The 18,356-nt window shown below is 37.1% G+C and overlaps 1 protein-coding gene across 1 annotated transcript in view; it reads left to right on the top strand.

The window, feature by feature from the left end:
• Positions 1-18,356, top strand: part of CPQ (carboxypeptidase Q) — a 131,649-nt gene that overhangs the window by 22,488 nt on the left and 90,805 nt on the right. Inside the window, exon 3 of the mRNA XM_066334063.1 lies at positions 12,028-12,235. Within this exon, the coding sequence (XP_066190160.1) occupies positions 12,028-12,235 (208 nt within the window). The remainder of the gene's footprint in view (positions 1-12,027; positions 12,236-18,356) is intronic.

Genomic DNA, 18,356 nt, shown 5'->3' on the forward strand with positions numbered 1-18,356 from the left:
TGGCCAACAGTAATAATGGGTTCTTCCCTGTAGAAGCAATGTCTTGTGCCTCAGAAGTGTAACCATTCCAATTACTTTAATCCTTTTCTCTAGATTTGTTTTCCCCTTCAAATCCAATCAGTCACCTGCGTTTCTCTTATTGTGTCCATCTTGTTGCATCAAATACTAATGATTTTGTGTTGCCTGCAGGGCTAAATGGTGAAAATCCTTCTCCATCTGGTTTATTAAATGAGAGGTGCCAACTTCTGTCTCTGCTCTGCCAGTGATGGCAGCTTTGATTACTTGCCTGTTGTCCACTCCTTCAGGCATCTTATACTTTCTCTCATTTTGTTTCTATATTTAGGACAATGGTACAAACCTAAAGCTGTAACTTTGTTCTCTTCCAATTTTGCTTTTTAAATCTGACTTTTGTTCAGTATTTATTTATTATTTCCTTTAGCTGGTTAGATGAGTAGAGTCTGTGACTTCTGCTAAACTGTTTGACCTTGCCTTTATTCCGTGGTCACTGTCCACAGTACTTCTGCCTTGGCTGTCTAATGTGAATACTGCAAGTACCCTGTGAAACAGAGAGGGGTTGTCTTTTACACGCTTCTGTTCATTATGATTATTATTATGCAGGATTAAGCTTTGACTGCACTTCATGGCTTCTTAATCTATTGTGAATGCAACAGAAGAACTTTTATTCTACGACTAAAGAGCAGAAAGGAACCACATAATTTCTGACATATTTCTATTTGGATTTCTTCGCATTAGTTTGCTTGTGACTGTGAAGCACACAAAAATACCTCAACAAGAAATATTGAAACTATGTACTGTTTAGCTCTGAAAAATCTAGATTGATTCTAGACATTTGTGCACCAAACAACAAATGGATACTTTTGTCAGACAAGGGAGAGTAATCATGTGAATCAATTAAACCCAGGGGTTCTGAAGTTCTATTCATCACTCTGCCTTGTGCCCCTGAGGGATCTTGACCAGGTTACAGTATTATCTCTCATTCCCTGTTTGTAAACAATATTAATATTTAGGAATGTTAGTTTAGGATATAGCATTTGTACATTATTTACTGTAAAGAAGACAACATTAAAAGTCAACTCTTCTACACTGTGTTTAAGTAGTCAGTGGTAGATTCTGCAAAAATCTGCACGTGCCAAAACCAAGAAATGGTTGTATTACCACATAACAGTGGGTGACTACTGCTGATAAATAATCCATTATATAACCATGGGGGGGGCGGGGTCAGGTTGGTTGTTGAATTCTGCTAGATTGAGATTCAGATCTGTGGGAAGACTCTGGCAGGAGGTGAATGACAGAGAATACAGTTCATTACGTAGCAATATCGTATTTTCAAATGTAAATGCTTAAAAATAATTTGTTGACTGTAATTCAAAGGATTTGAATTAAATTCAGTATTAAGTCACCATGAGAGAGTTAAACCCACTGAAAAGAGCACCAAGGACCTGGAATTTCAAAAAATTAAAAGGCATTTTCTTAGTAACATCTTTTATCATCAAGAACAACATGAACTTTAGAAATCAGGTTCTGGGATTCAAAGGCGATTTTGCTAAAAATCTGGGTTTTGGAAAGAGTGAATTCCCAGGAGAGATGTAAGGAGGTTTTAGTTGTTTTTCTGTAATCTGTGTATTGCTTGCGCCTCTTCAGGAAGCAGTTTGTGATCCTTCTTTGAGGGGAGTTTGTGTCTCCCTCTGAGTATCTCTATCTGCAGTCTCTGTAGAAGGAAAGAACAATTTTCAGGGCTCCCAGTTTGGGGTTTTGAGAAGGCTGCAGTTGCTGTTGGGTAAACAATGGAGTACCGGAAATTATGTGAAGGGATCAGGCAACCTGAGTACGTGTTCCATTTGTCCATAAAGGGTATTAGAGGTATGTATCTTTGTGCTCAAGCTCAAAGACCTTGAGAAGAGACTCAAACACTGTCCACATGCAGCCAAAATCCTGGACAGTCAAGTTCATCTGAGAGACCATCCAAGCCTGTAACTCCACAGAGTTATGGGGAATTTCTTTTACTTATTTTATAATTCTGACAATCTAGGAAAACAGAATGGTGTGCTACAGTGTCTGAGATAATGCTAACATTTCGGTCTTGCCAGAAATGCAATGTGAATAGGCAGACCCATGAGAAAACTTCAGCAGAGCTACTTGGAATAACAAGTGCAGCTGCAACTTATGTTTTTAGAAATATAACTGTTTTTCAGTGTCTAAAATTAGTTTTCAGTCAGGCAAATCTTTGTATGGTACTTCTGAGTGGCAACCAGTGATGGATTCTTTTAACCCTTCCCATATAGAGTGGTATTTTTTAGTCCTTCACTATTTTGATTTTACTTAATGGAGTGGCTTAACATTTAGTGAAAGGATTCCAGAATCTAGACAATTGCAATAAGATGTCAAGGAATTGGAGAACACCATTGGAAAGCATTAGACTTGTAGGTGACATTTTTCTGTAGAAGTTTCCTGAGAAAGGAAAGGAGAATTCCATTCTCTCTTCTAGGATCTCTCACATAAGGGGTCTGAATCTTCTAGTTTTGTTTAGTTTTAGTCCAAATATGTTTGTGGCAGAAATTTTAGCCACAAATGCACTATTATTTCCACCTCCACATGAGTTTTTCAGGCCATTACAAAGGTTAACAGGCAGCAGGGCTTGTGAGCTGGACAGTCTGACTGTTATGGTTTCATAAGGATGGTCCTAGACAGGTCTATTTCCACCAAATGTATAACGAATCATTAACTTCCAAGGAGAAGTTGTTTTAGTAGCATTTTTGCAGCAAAGCTCCTCAACAGTTTCATAACTCTGGCAGCAAGAAGTGCTACCATGTGATTTGCAGTGTATCCTGGGTCACGTCAACCATCAACCCATCATCATTGTGGATGAACAGTTCTGTGGTTATGTCAGGGATCAAGCACTGTCCCCTTAAAACATGAGTTTCATTACTTCTGGTATTAATTAGTGTATGGGCTACATTACAAGATTCCACTGCAGGTCAGTGAAATTTTGGCATGCAGATGAAATTATTAAAAGCCCACCTTGAGAGCTGGGTGCAAAAAGGCTTTGCAAACTGCAGGTGATCTTTGGGCTGCACTTACAGAACAATTGTTTTAAACTATTTGATAAATAGTTATGAATTGCACACATTTGGGTTTGTTCTGTAGAATTCAGTATCTGTTTATAGACAAGTTAGATTTGAAACAAGTACAATTTCCAGTGAATAATTTAAGTAACTCCACTATGCTTACATAGAAGTGTAGTATGGAGTATTTTAGAGAAAGAAATTTTAGCTTGACAGCTGCAAGGTAATTCAGCTTGTGTATATATTAGCTTGTAAAACACAGTTCTGCTTCTAAAAATTATATGACGCACTTCTTTCTAAGTAGGTGTAGTTTTTTTCAAGATTTTCTATTTGTATTATTCATGAAGTTATATACATGGTCTCAGTGTTAACATTAATCATTCACAATCAGGAAGATAATTTTCTTGTACAGTGTACTTTGTGGGATGAGGGAATAATAACTACTTAGTATCTGAACATGGGGAAGAAAATTCCCATTTTTTATTCTGTTACTGTCTTGCAGTGTTGCACTAAGTGATCTTCAGTGTTTTCCTGTATTGAGCCCTGAGGCTGTGGGGTGTACATGAGGCTGAGCACAGCTGACTTGCTGCATGCCTCTCCTCCTGAGGCTGCCTGAACACAAGGGAGGTCCAGGGAGGAAGTGGGGAAGCCTGTGGTCCTCTCTGACAATCCTCTTCTCTTGGAGCTACCAGGGGTGGACTTGGAGAGACCTCATTCTCACAGCTGTCACTTTTCAGGTAGTCTGGAGTCCCATCATATCCCTAAAGCCATGTCACCTCAACAATTCATCTGATCTGACTGGCTGTGTTCCTGTATATCTTGGTTCAAGTCCAAAATAATTTGTGTATTTTAATTTATGTACAGACTGTAAAAATGATGATCATTATTGTACCAGTCTCCAGCCTGCTACCTTTTTTCCAAAAACATTTTCCTGAGCAACATGGATCAACTAATGAAACTGAGAGAAAATTATATAATTTCAGGTAGTCTGTCTTCCAGCACAGACTCTCATAGGTAATCTTTATTAGATATTAAAGAAACCCATAAATTGCAAAAGTGGAATTAAAAATAATCTTTTCTCTTCCATCCAGAAGATGATGAAGGAATTGCTGTATCTCCAGGATTAAATGGGAAGAGGACAAACCATCCAACATTAGGCAAAACAGTATGACTATATAGTGTATGGTGCAGTGCACAACAAACTTGATAGCAAAAACAAAACAGTGAGAAAGTGTTGCATTTTGTCAGCAATTTCTCTTTTCCTTCTGGGGAAGTAAAATTACTTGAATTCTCAAGACTGAACCACTTTCTCAGAAAATCCCAACATTAATTTCCTTATGAAAGCTGCTGTGTACTAGGTGTTCTTCCTGCATGCTCCCGAAGAAACCTGCAGCACAGGAAGATCACCAAAACTTATTCAGTCATTCTCTCAATCATGGTTTGGGCAGGACTTTTTTTATTTTTTAAGCCTGACACTCTTTGTTTCCCAGACATGATTAATTGCCAGGAAAGGAGCTGCTAAGAGGAAATACATACCTATTGGGACAATTTTTATTTCATCTGATGTAGATTATCATGCTTTTGAGAGAATCTGCCTAAGTCAACAAATACAGCTGGGAAAAGAACACTCACACTTGGCATGACATTTTGCTGGGCTGCTCAGAATTTAGTTGTAGTTCACCAGAGTTAAAATACTATAATGAATTTTAAAAATACAATCTGTTCCTAAAAAGAACTTTGATACTTACAGTGGATTTCAGGTTCAAAAGTGAAAGGGTATGTGTGAGATTGAAGTGACAGGCAAGACTTGCCTGAATTTTGGAAATAAAAATGTACCATTTATTGGAGAACAAGTTTATCAAATAAATGTAATGCACTATTAGATAAAGTTTTCTTATAATTTAGGCATTTTTAGTGCATTTTTCATTGCATAAGTGGAATTGTATAATGTGTGACCTAGATAACAGGCAAATGTAATGATCAAGTGTAGCTAAAACAGTACCTTTCAAGTGACACTACTAAAATTTCTCAGGAAAAATAAATGATGCCACCATCTGTATTATTTTTACTAACATTTTTTATTCTTTTTTTATTTGAATGGTAAAAGTATTGGATTCTTTAACTGAACATCAAAAAGGTTTTTAATATTCTACAGAAATTAGAAGTGTGGGAGTGAAAGCATTTATATAGTGAAGATTTTTTAGAGTTTCAGTTTTCTTCAGAAAATATTGTAGCTCACCTGGACAAGTGTCTTGCAGTGGCTTTTTTTTGCTTATTCCTTGAAATTGAATCCAGTCATTCCTTTCACTTTCTTCTCATATCCAGTTAGGTTTTAAAGTCTTCTCCCCTGTTGTCCCACCTCCTTCTCTTGAGGTTAATGGAAGTGTTTCAGTGGAAAAAGTTGTACTCATAAACAGAAGGAAAGATAACTAGATTTCTCCATTCACTCTCTTCTGTTTTACTTTTGGGATTGAATTCCATGCTATCTGAGATTATAATAACTGTTATTCTACAGTCTAGGTTTTTTTTTATCTTAAAAGTTCTCCTCTTTAATCCATCCACATAGTTGCCTTTGATACTAAGATATTTTGTCTCCTGCTGACTTCAGAAACATGTTTACCCTCTGTCACTGCCATTTCTACCTTATGGTTTTCCTTGACGACCTTTGTATTCCTGTCGATACTCATCTTACTTTTTAAACTTTAAAAGTGTATCTCCATGAGGATTTGTTTGCATTGGCGCAGCTTGTTGAAGGGAGATGGTTCCTAGATACATATGAATTTAAGACTGGTTTGGTTTTTATGGAGGACAGTGTCTCAAGAACATACTGCTCTGAATGGTGGGTTGCACAGAGAAGGAAGGAAAGAAGAAGAGCTCCATTCATATCCTGTTCTGTGAATTTGAGACTTTCTTCTGCCTCCTTTCAGACCTTGCTCCCCTCTATTACCTCAGTGGTCAGCTGATTAAAAGGGAGATATTTTATGGTGGTAAGACAAATGTCCTCTATCCCTACCATTTTTCCTTCAGCAGAATGTTGGCTGCATGTTACCCTTTACCATGAGCATCTTTTGAAAGGAGGAGGAAGTTCCCTGTGCTGCCCCATGATGTATTATATTCAGTGCCAGGGCTGACTCATGTTTCTGGTGTGTGCCTCTCTGTGGGAGAGCTTGACCCGCTCTGCTACTCCCTATCTCTAACAAATCATGGACTTGGAAGGACTGATACGGTAGCCTGAAAGCTCTAATACCTCTTCACACCTATTTATGCTTGACAACTTTGATGTAAGAGTTAATTATAACAATGAAAAACATCATTAAATGGAGACGGTATGAAGAGCAGGACAGTATTCTAGACAGCTAGCTCTTAGTTTGCTTTTGTATTACTGGCCTTGTGATGCTTCTTTATCTGATTTGCTGCTTTCCAAATAAAGAAAATGAGGGGAAGTTTGTTGGTTTGGCATTTTATTTCATTTTTGTTTGTTTGTTTTGATCTATTTATATCCTTACTGTAGGTATAAAATATAGCATGTGTTCTCAGTGATGTTTTTTGAATTAGTTCTCTGTGCACATTGGTGTCTGGTCATAGAGGGGGTCACCAAACATATAAATAAGATTGTGCTCAAGGCTGACAAGCTAGAAATTCAACAAAAAAAAATTAAAAACAAAGCCTATGAAACCAGAATCCTTGCAGCTGCTGGCAATTTGGATTGCCAGTGGTGTTCACTCCGGGAGCCCTCTCCTAATGTACCTATTGTAGCATGCAGCAGGCAGCTGCATTCTCACAAGGCAGGGATGTAAACACAGAAGGACAGAACTTGGTGATTCGTACTGAGCAGAAGGAGGCCAAACAGGTGTAAGACTTAAATAGTTCCCTCAAGATGTCAGCTGCTGGAGAGTCATCCTCATGTCTGTAGGATCCAGCAAGTTTCTTTCTCAGTTGAAGAGCAGCTGATGCACACTTTCATTTTCTACAGATTCTTGGAAAGCTGTTCTACTTTCCCAGCAGTTGGATAATCCCAGGGTAGAAGTCATCGAACTTCATTTGATCATTTTACTATTCAGAGTTGTTTTCTGCTTCTTGTTTGGCAAACCATATCTAATCCATGCTATTTTTAAAAAAATCTGTACAGATTGGAGAATTCTCTTGGTGCTTGTGTTACTGAATATTATAGTGAAATATAAACATATATGTGTAAGTTATGTTCTGTAACCTAGACATATGTAATTATGGCAAAGCTATTATGTTTGTTTGGTAAGGGCTAGCTTTATTGAGTGCCTAGTGCTCACTAGATGCAGTTTTCTAAATGTTAATTTAAATGGAGTCCATGTGTATGGTATTTTTACTCTGCAGTTTCTTAAAATTTTCTGTGTGTATTCCTGTTTGGTTTTGAATTTGACAGTCATGATATCTTTCCAATTTACTGTAATCCAACAAATCAAATCCCACAAAGACAATACAAGAATCAAACAAAGCAAGTAAATCTTTGGACAAATTATGACAGAAAACCAAAATTAGGATGAATTTATTTCTTTTATATTTTGCCAAGTGGTTGTAAATGGGGAATAGTGTTAATTTTATTTTTATAGACCTAATTCTTCTGAGAAGATTAACAGTACTTTTGACATTTTGACTAATTGCAATTACAGTTGGCCTCCCTATCCATATAATAGTGAGAATCTGAGAAGAACATACACAGTTGGAGTGCACACAAGGGCAACTTCTGTTTTGTACGGACTTTATGGTGCTGGAAAAGGGGATTCACTTGTGTGGAGTTCAAGCTTTGCCATGCTGCTTGTGATGCAGAGAAAGTTATTGGAGTGAGGCACTCATGAATAGCTACTTTCATAGATAACTGCAAGAGGAAGATGTGTAGTTTTCTTCCGTTATGCTACAGTATGTTCCATCACCCCATTTAAAGTGTAAAGCTTTGTATATGATGAGGGGATTTTCTCTGATGTGTAGAATATATGAGTGAGAAACAAAAGCAAAGTGTGTGGAAGATGTGAGCCTGTTACCAAGTTAAGGCTATGATGTTGCTGTGGGTGTAGCTAGTGATTAATGTAGTCATGGTTCTACTCAGGAATGTATTTTATTATTTAAGTCAATAATCACAAACTACCTGATCTGATACAAATTTTTAGTTTACATGTGGTTAACACAGGGAATTTTGCCTGAGTCTTGTAGAAAACAAGTGGTGAAATTTGGAATTAGAGTCTTGAAATGTGTTTGTCTCAATGAGCAAACTTAGACCACACTGGCAATATTTAGACAATACTGATTTTGTGTTTCCCAACTCCAGATTGCTTTTTGAGGTTGATGTGAAGAATGGGGTATGTGTGTTGGGGGTATGTGCATACAAATTATAGAAGAAATAAAGATTTCTAAACTTTTGTATAATCAAGTTTTGATTGGTTGTTTTTTTTTTTTTTTTTTTCTTTTTTCTCTTTTCCTTTTTAACCTTCTTTTTAGATTTCTTGTAATGTCATGCTTACTTTTCCCTTTAGGAGATTGCTACCCTTTCCCATGGCTTCAACTTGAGATCTGTTTTCCATCAGAGCATCCAGTTTAGCTTGAAGCACTGGTTCTTACACAGTTTATTTTTCCCTGGGCATTTTAGCTTATCTTAGAGATAAGGGTTGGAAGTGCAGGGACAAAGTAATGGAGCGTGCAAGGTCAGCTACCACAGTAAGAAGAGTTAGAACTGACCTGACATCAGCAGTGCATCTTTTCATCCACATATTTTAGTTTCTCCACATTTGATTTTTTTACTCAGAAGAGAAACTAACTAGCTGCTTTTTGAGTTTTTTATCCTCCCTTTACACTTTTGTGTAAGATACAAGCCACATCTGTTTCTTACTAGTCATTTGACATGTACTTTTAACAAAGAAAACGTGGGGGGTGTTTTGAGCCTTTTCTCTGCTTTTATTCTTACCATAACACTTCCCTTAAATAATTTCCAAGATGTGAAATCTTGGGGTTTATCAAAAGTAAAGCTCAACCACTTTATTTATCTGAATTTTGTCAGCTGTTGAACAAGAATGTCAGGACCAAATGACTATGAGTTTGTAGTAACGTTAATATGTTTTTAATTAGTAGTTTAAATATGGATGCAAGGTGATTTGTTAGATCTAAAATCAAAACAGGTGCTTTTGTTAAGTAAAGATGGAAGATGTAAGAACTACTTACCATCTCTTCTGAACACCAAACTATGGTATTGGACTGGAGGTATCATATATTAAATAGACTAATTACCCTTAAAGTTTTGCATAATTAATTTAGAGTTTGTTGCATAACAGCATTTTTCAGACAGTGTGTGTTTGAAGCAGACACTAACATCACTCCCAGGTGTTAGTGGGAAATGCCAGGGATGCACCTTGCTTACCTGTAGGTACCAGTGTTGTAAAGTTGAATGCTGATTCAGAGTCAGGGTTCTTTGTGATCTCTATACCTGGTTTTATGTGATGCTTTCCTTTAATTTGCTTTTCAAGGTGCAAGGAATGGTAAATGCAAGAGAAATTATTATTTTTTTTTAAATAAGATCCTTCTTTTGCAACAATAGTCCCAAAATCATGTTTGTTCAGACTCAATTAAAAAAAAAAGAAAAATCTTTCTTGTCATCCCCCTTGCTTCCCCCTCACCTCCCCAAAAAAATCATTCTCCTGATTTTCCCAAACTGAATCCCGTTTGCTCTGTTTTGAGCCAAACTTAGGAATGCCAAACTCCATCTGTTACACAGAGTCTGCTAGTAATTTCTATTTTGTCAGTTCTTGCTCAGGTCTTGCCATATGGTCAGTAGCCTTTCCAGTTCTTGGTTATGTCTGCATAAAAGGCACTTAATTTGCTTTACTTTTTGAATGTACTCTTTGGCCCTTTATTAAGCAATTTATTATGTAGATGGTGTACTTAATACATGGCATGTTTTGCATGCATGTAAACTTTAACCAGGTGGATCCCTGGATGCTTAGTGTCTTTTATGGATGTTTTCTGTGAGTTCATCTTGTAGCATTAGGAATCTACAGTACTGTGGTATTGCTTGGTGTCTGTACTGGTCATGCTTAGGGTCCATTTCCCTTTTCGTAGAAATTGGGCAGTCGTCCCTTCCTGTCAGGTCCTGGTATCATCTGAGCTGTTGCTGGCTCTGTCTTCCCATGCCAATATGGTTTAATTTGAGTAGTTGAGTTTACCTTTGTAATCTTGGCAGTGTAGCAGTTTGAGCATACAAATGTCACTTCTGGGTAACTTAAAGGTTTATTTCTTGGGCTAGCTGGGTAAATTTTGTACCTGCAAATGTTAATTCACTTGCGGTGTGTGAGCATGTGTGGATCATAGCGAGTTGTTAGAAGCCTTATCCACAGTTGTGGTGGAACATCAGGATGGAGCATCCGCAAGAAATGTGCTTGCTGCTTAAATTGGAGAAACAAATACAGTTTTAGGGGTTTCTTTTGTTGAGCATCTGAGACATAACAAGGACCTTAAAATTAATGATAAAACCTGAAATACTGTAATTCAGCATACACACCATGTTAGTACTAAGACATAAACTTGCCAGAAGATACAGGCAAAAACATTCATTTAAAATTACCAGAAACAAACAGTTTTCTCAGTTGTTGAATGTAGGGTTTATTTTCTTTAAACATTAGTACATGAAATTGTCATCTTTCTTTTTCTTTTTTTTTTTTTTTCTGTCTGTTTATTTTACATTCTTGCGAAAGTCTCTTGGTTAACATGCTGGATTTATCCCCAAACACTCAAAGAAATATTAAACATATGGAGCAAGTTATCAAAGTTTAAAAGTGGGAATGAAGGCTGCCTTTTTTTTCCAACAAAGAGAAAGAAAAATAAAAAGAAAAAACGATCTTATAAGTCTACATGAGTTTATCTCACTCAGGGAGTATTACATGGCACAGGAGATTCTGAGTTTCAGGTTAAACATTATTTCGAAGGTGAGCCATGGGGCACCTGACCTGCAAAGCTGATGGGAAGAGACACTGGCCTTTGACTGATGTTCAGCTGTAAACAACTGGAGCAATAATTTCCTGAACTGTTGTCACTTAATAGACAGATCTATCTATACTCTGAAGCAGCTCCTGTAAGACCTCTGTAACTGGTTTTTAGTATTTCCATGTGAAAGAAATACTTAAACATATCTACTCTGCAGGTTATGTTATTGATTACAATGTGAGTTGTTATTGTTGAAGATTTATTCTTCTAAATAAAGAGAACTGAAAAATCTCTCCTATTTTATCTAAGCTATAACCTTACAAAGTAAGTTTCTCCTTTCCTCCTTAATGTATCTCCTCCAGGAATTAAATGAGGTTTGTTCCAGTTTAGAAGACTGAAAAATAACCAAATTTAATTTTTTTGTTTGTTTAAATGTATAAAAGATGTGCCTGCTGCTGTGAGAATGCTCACAGGTGAAGATTTTCATGCGTTGTGGATGGTTCTGGACAACTGGTTTTGGGTGGCCCAGTTGAGCAGGGGGGTTGGTCCAGATGATCTCCAGAGGTTCCTGCTGACTTCATCTGTTCTGCAATTGTGTTATTTGGAAAATATCATTAAAATTTAATAGCAAATTTTAATTTTTATTAGTTGTCACATAAAAAAATGCACTTATGGCAACCTGTTCATTTAGACTTTTCATTGCTTTTCTTTCTGGTAACACAGTGAATAGAATGAGATATCAAAGCATGGCAATGACCTAAATAGAGATGACAATGAATAGATTTCTACACATGTATAATAGTAACAGTCAGATATTCTGATTGGTGTAAAAAACACTTGATGTATTTTGTCAAAAAGCTTATTAAAAATTGTAGCTATGTCCCTTTTGAGAGTATGGTGGGGGTGGTCATGAATGTATTCTTTTTAATAATTCTACAGTAGTGCTAAAAAAATTACAGAGCTAAGTTGTTAACACAGTGTCATGTTGGGGTTTTTTTAACAGTCCACATACTGGAGGGCAGAGTTACCAGCCTGATGTACCCCAAATTCCCACTGCTTGCATCTCTGTGGAAGATGCTGAAATGATGTCACGAATGTCTCTCCGCGGCACTAAGATTGTTGTGCACCTGAGGATGGGAGCTAAGACTTATCCAGACTCTCTATCCTTCAACACTGTGGCAGAGATAGTTGGAAGCAAGTACCCCGAGCAGGTGAGTGAAAATATACAAAAAACTCCTCATCTTTTCTTTAAAAATATGGAAGAAACAAACCAAAAAAACAGCCCTTTTGAAGACACCCTAAAACAAATAACTTTTATTCACATACTCATCTGTATTTTAGACATCTTAGCTTTTCAATCTTTTTCAGGTAACAGGTTTCATGGCTATATGTATGTTTTAGCAGGTGCTGTATGTATGTTTGGAATAAACTGTCTGCACCACAAATTCTGTTTGAACATTACATAATTCTACATTTTTGACTTCCATTTATAAGACTTTTCTTCTTGCTTTCTCTTTTCTTCCAACTTCTTAGCTAAAAATCATACAAACCAAACTCATGGTGCTGAAAGATTTATGCCTGGTACAAGGAAGGTCTTCTGTGTCAGCTTACACCATGGAATTAGTTTTCTGGTAGTATGTTTTATTGTGAAAATGTTGATGCAACACTAGCAGTTGTTGCTAGAGTACCTACTGAGCCACAAAGCTTTTTTAAACACTGTACTTTTATGGCTTCAATTAGAAGAATTATTATCTCTGACCTTTAAACCAGGCAAGAGATTTTATCTCTTTGAGGGATTTTATCTGTTCTGAGATTACAGTTCAGTAGCTCTGGCTTGTGGTGTCTAGGATCCTCAGTGTTAGCATGAATGTACAGTTTCAGCAGCTTGATCACTGGGCAGGGAAAGAGTAACTACTGTGATGGTTAATTGGTTTCCGTAACATCACCTATAAGTCTAGCTTCATGAAACACATATTTACCAAGTCAAATGTTCCAACTATCTAATTAGGGTGCGTTTAATTTAATTTTCTGTCATCTGCATTTTTAATGATGTTTCTAACCAGGCTATCTTTTCAGAATTATGATTGGTGTATTTCAAAATTTGACATTTCAATTCAGATTATGAGATGTTCAAATGTAGACTTCAAAGATATGTTAAGGTGTTTGGCTGGACTTAATTTTCTCTTTGCTGTCCTGCTCTGTTTCTTTAAAAAATGAAATGGAGTGGCATCTCATCACTACTTCCATTGACAAGCTCGTTTTTTTAAACACTGGGTAAAGGCTTATTTACAAGCCCCCTGCTAACGGTAATGGGAGTGGTAGTGGACATACTTTGAAAATGTAACCAAGAAACAGAAAGATAAAATGAGTGAATGTTTAGGGGTTTTATTACTCAGTTCCTTTTGGAGCCTTTAATGGATGTTTCACCGTCGTCATTTCACTGTGTTACTCTGGTAAAAACGGGAACCATTTCACTATTTAGGCAATAAAATATCTTGTAGATCCAAACTCTTACAATGCCTTCTATGCCAAAGTGTTTCAAAATGCAGTACAAATCCAGGGGAACAGAAAGGTGCCATTTCCACAGGCCAAAATTTCAGTTTGAGTTTTGAATTGAAACACCTCCAAATCTGGATCTCTGAACTCTGAGTGAAAAATCAACAGTGGGTGGTATTGCTCTTACAAAGGTCTAAAACAAAACAGTTTAAGATTAGGTTGAAACTCTTGAAACATAATTGGTCCCAGATATTGAAGAAATCATAACTTAAACTCCTGAAACTTAGTTGAAAATGAGGGTTGCTGTAAGACACTAAAGAAAGTGTGTGAAGTCTGGTGAAAAGTGATTCAGCTCAAGATGTAACTGCACATTTAGGCATACTTGTGTTCATCTATATATTGACCAGAATTTAATATACTGCTTGATTTATAAATAATTCATTAACTCCTTCCATGAGATTTTGACATATTTATTAAAAATAATCACCATGAACTGAAATAATATTTGTCTGACAAGTTTATGTTACAAGCAATATTTATTATTATTATTAAAGTACATTAAAAGAGAAAATAATTTTTTTTCTTAACTTTTAAGGGGGTTTGGGGGGTTTCTTTTTGGTTTTGCTTCGGTGGTTTTTTGGGGAGGGGTTGTTGTTTTGGGTTTGTTTTTTTTTTAGGGGGGACCAGTTTTGCAGCATATCCAGTTCTGTCCCTCCTTTTTCAATCATTTTTTGAAGTGTTTTATGTGGATTCTTGCTTATAGCAATTGGGGTTTAGGGGGTAAAACTAGAAAATTTTTAAGGAAAACAGAAAAATAGTAGTTGACATGTTTCTGATATATTTTCCTAAGGGTTTGCTGTATTTTAGACTTAGCATTCTGAAACTCATTGCTGCTGAATGAAATGTCAAAATCATCAAAATAGATAGTCAGAATTGTTCGATTTGCAAACCTTATTTTAAGCACCTATGCTTAACTTCAACACATTTGCATTTCCAAGTAACCTGAAGCAGTAAAAGAAATGTTATTACTGCTTTGTGAAGCATCAAGATCTCGGGTGCGTTCATCTTCAGAGGTGATGATGTGACTTGAGCACAGATGTCCTCTGTCTTTTTGAGGCATCTCTGTACCCAATGTGCAAGTACTTTTGAAAAATTAACCCACTGATACTTCAGGTTTCCTTCCTGCTTTATCCTTTCTTTTTGGCTGGCCAGTAGGCAGTAAGCAAGAGTTCCAGCTATAAAAAATGTATGGTGAAACCTACTGCAAGCTGCAACTTTGCAGTATCCAGTTTTCAGGTGGTGTAGAAAGCATTGGAACAGAAAAAGGAAATGGATTTTGTCATGCTGTCAGTAAAGTTCAGTGTCTCACCAATGTCTCTGTTCTGTTTATAATTGTATAATTCTTTCTAAGTTAGGACAGGACCATTCACCCCAAACAAGACTCTTCCTATGTCAGAGCAGGTGTGATCGTGCATGATCAGAACAGAGACATCCACCATCCTCATGAGGGTTAAGGTCCTTGTGTTGTGCCTGCTGAGGCCTAATTAACCCATAGGTGCCCAAAGGAGGTGAGCCTGTGCCTATAAGATGATGAGTTCAAGATCCACTTTTTCTTCATATAATCAAATGGGAAACAGTGGGACTAAACATGCTATGACTTGATGTCCTGGCAACCTTTCTGAGCTTGGGATTCCGTTCTCACGGTGCTTCGGACAGCAGTGAGAGTAGAAAACCTGTGGGTTGTGGAACTTAACATATTTAAGCCTGTATGACTGCTGACAATTGAGCCAAGGAGTTCATGGAATGCCAGATGACATTGACAGAGGTGTGGTAGCAGAACCTGCTGAGGTCCAGCTATTGAAGGTCAGAGACATTTGCAGTCCATTCCTGACTTTTATCTTGGAGGAGTATTAGAGCACTCTGTTGCACTTAGGCCCATGCTGTTAGCATCCTTTTGTGCTGTTTTGTGTGTTGGTGAGATGTTTTATTTAAACTATGTAAGCTGACACTGGAGACTGACTGACTGAGAAATTCACAAGTTAACTAATGTGGTTTTCATTTGAAATTCAGGCAGAGCTGGCAGTAAAACATGTTTGTCTTCTCATTTTAATACAGATGTAACATGATTGGTCTTAAAGTGCAGCAGCAACTGTTCCCATCTCTGGGGAAATGCTATAAATAGCAGCTGTTTGTTGTTAATCTGGCTTCAATGTACCTAATGTGCCAAACATGGAACCACAAAATATGTGATTAACTGAAAAGGTATCAAAGTGCATAAAGTTATTACTCTTCTACAGTCTTGACTTTCAGTGTCCTTTTGCACTGTGTTTCTTGGTGTGCAGCGCTGCTTTACTTATCCTACAGTTACTAACTGATGGAAAAACTGTTTCCTAAGTGCCCTAAAAAGTACATAAATTTAATGGCTGCTTATTATTCTGTGATTGAGGATAAATACTTTGGAGCAGAAATAGAGGATCTTATAAGTGGCCTTTTCAGAATCCCGGAGAATCCAGGAATTCTACAAAGCTTTTTGGCCTCCTATTTTTATGGAATGCCATATCTACAGTATGTACCATTTGAAAAGTGTCTCCATTTTGATCACCAAGGACAGGAAAGACCATTGAAGAATGTACTGTACCTTAGAGCCAAGTTTGAGCAGCACTTTGAAAGTAGCAGTCCTAGGGATGACCTGAGAAACAGAGATGCCAAGATAGTAATGTAGATTGTGAGGTTCTTTACCAGTCTGTGATTGATGTAACAGAACCTGTTCTGCCTTGTATGTCTAAAAGCAAAGGACATAGATGCTTATTTACTTTTTCATTCTTCTTCCTTTCCCAGTTTCAAAGATCAGCCCTGTCTCAGATTTTGTGATACTGGGCAAAGATCCAGGGAACAAGAGAACATAAAAATTGTCCAGGCTTCTGAGCCTGTTGAGGCATTCATGCACATAACGGAAGAAGTAATTTGTAGACCAAAAATCCACCCCAACCTCAAAAAAAAAAAAAAAAATCAACACAAAACAACCAGACTTTTCTGAAGATGTGTAATACTCAGTGCAGTGTTGTTTTATGGTCTGGCATCAGTTCTACATATGTTAACAAAATGTCTATCCATTAGCTCTTTGATGTGGCTTCCAGATATCTTTATGCTTAAAGTAAATCATGCATACAATAGAACTTTGAGGAGAAGTGTTTTAAGAGCTTGATGCCATCATGTTATGGCTCCATTATCACGTTTTCTCCATGTGGATTGTTTTGCTATTCATTCCAAAATGTTGAAGGGTTTCTAAATACAATTGTGTAAGCCTCTCTCCTGTGACTGTAAGCTGATTACTGTTGCTGCTACAATTTAAGTGAATTTGAAAGAATTAGAAGATTATTATGGAGATTTGGTTTTGAAAGTTTTGAGAGTGCCAGACCATTGCTTCATGACAGTGAACTGATGGGCAAAAGAAGTAGGAAAAAAAAAGGTAAAACAGAAACAAGAGAAAGGGTGAAGAAGAATATTGGCATTGTTAGGAAATGTATTTTCTTTGAAGTATTTTTGTTGATATTTGCTGAAATAAGTAGTACCTCTGGGTGTGTTTGTTATTAATGACTGGCTTTCATACTATTAATTGGAGGCTGTCTTTTATCCTGTGCCTTGTGGGAGTGGCAATATTGCTGTCATTTGTTCTAAAAGAGATTTTGTCATGATGAAAGCAGTCAAATTAATATGAAACTGATATGGAGGAAATTTTTTGTAACATGATAATTTTATGTATGTATGTATTTATTTATTTTAACTACCACAAGATTTTAAGACTAAAGCATATGCTGGATTTTGTGGTGTAATGCTTGGCAAATATTTTAAAACCTGAATTGCCTTTATAAAACCCAAGAGCTGACTGAAAGAATTTTATTCTGCTAGGGAGAACTTGCCAGTAGTTTGTCTTCTGATTAAATGGCCATTGCACCCTAATGTAATCATGTTTTTAGAAACTTCAGTATCTGCGTATGTAATAACCACAACTTAAATTTCATTTGTACATATGGGGTTGATGTTGTTTAGCAGGAATAGTTGAAAAACACTGTACTACTTACAGCTGGGTGTCTGAAATATTGGTGGAATAACTGAATGTTTGTATGTGGAAGAAAGATTTAAGACAACTTGGGTATTTTCAAAAGTTATTTTCCTGATACAATTTTTCTTGAAGGAATCAGTTCAGGTTCACCTGGGTAGTGTAATCTTTATGAAGTTCATGTATTTTTCAAATGACCAGACCATGTCTATAAGTGGGCAAGGTGGTAGCAGTCTCTGCTGATCTTGAAGACACCTGAAGCTGCTCTGTGTCCCAGCTTGGTGATACCAGAGGACTAAGGGATGTCCTCCACTATGTCTGGGCAAACCTTTCAAGGGTTCTCCTTTTGCCAGATGAGGCACAGTTGCTGGCACTGCATATAAACCACTACGATATGAAGGAAAAATGTATTTGCTTTAGTGACCACCAATGCCTGCTCCACAAGGAGCAGCACCTTCTTAGAGTCTCAACTCACTGGAATAGGACTGGCAATGTCTCAGGTCACTGCAGTGCCAGGGTGACAGTGACAAGGGATGAGGATGTCTAGGTGGCCTTCCTCACTAGAGTCAAGTGGAGTTTGAAAGAATTGAATGATGCTATGACCCTGCTATATATATTCTGTTTTTATTCTCTTGATATAAGTCTAGCCAGTGAGCTTTCTGCCTTCCACCTGAGTGTGGTCATAGATATTACCTGTACATGACAGCTGGCTGCCCACCCCAGCCCCTTTCTTTATTTGAGTCTAGACTGGTTTCTGCCCAAAGCTACTTGGTGGA

This window comes from Sylvia atricapilla, chromosome 1 (assembly GCF_009819655.1).
Source record: "Sylvia atricapilla isolate bSylAtr1 chromosome 1, bSylAtr1.pri, whole genome shotgun sequence".
In the NCBI taxonomy this organism is placed as follows: Eukaryota; Metazoa; Chordata; class Aves; order Passeriformes; family Sylviidae; genus Sylvia; species Sylvia atricapilla.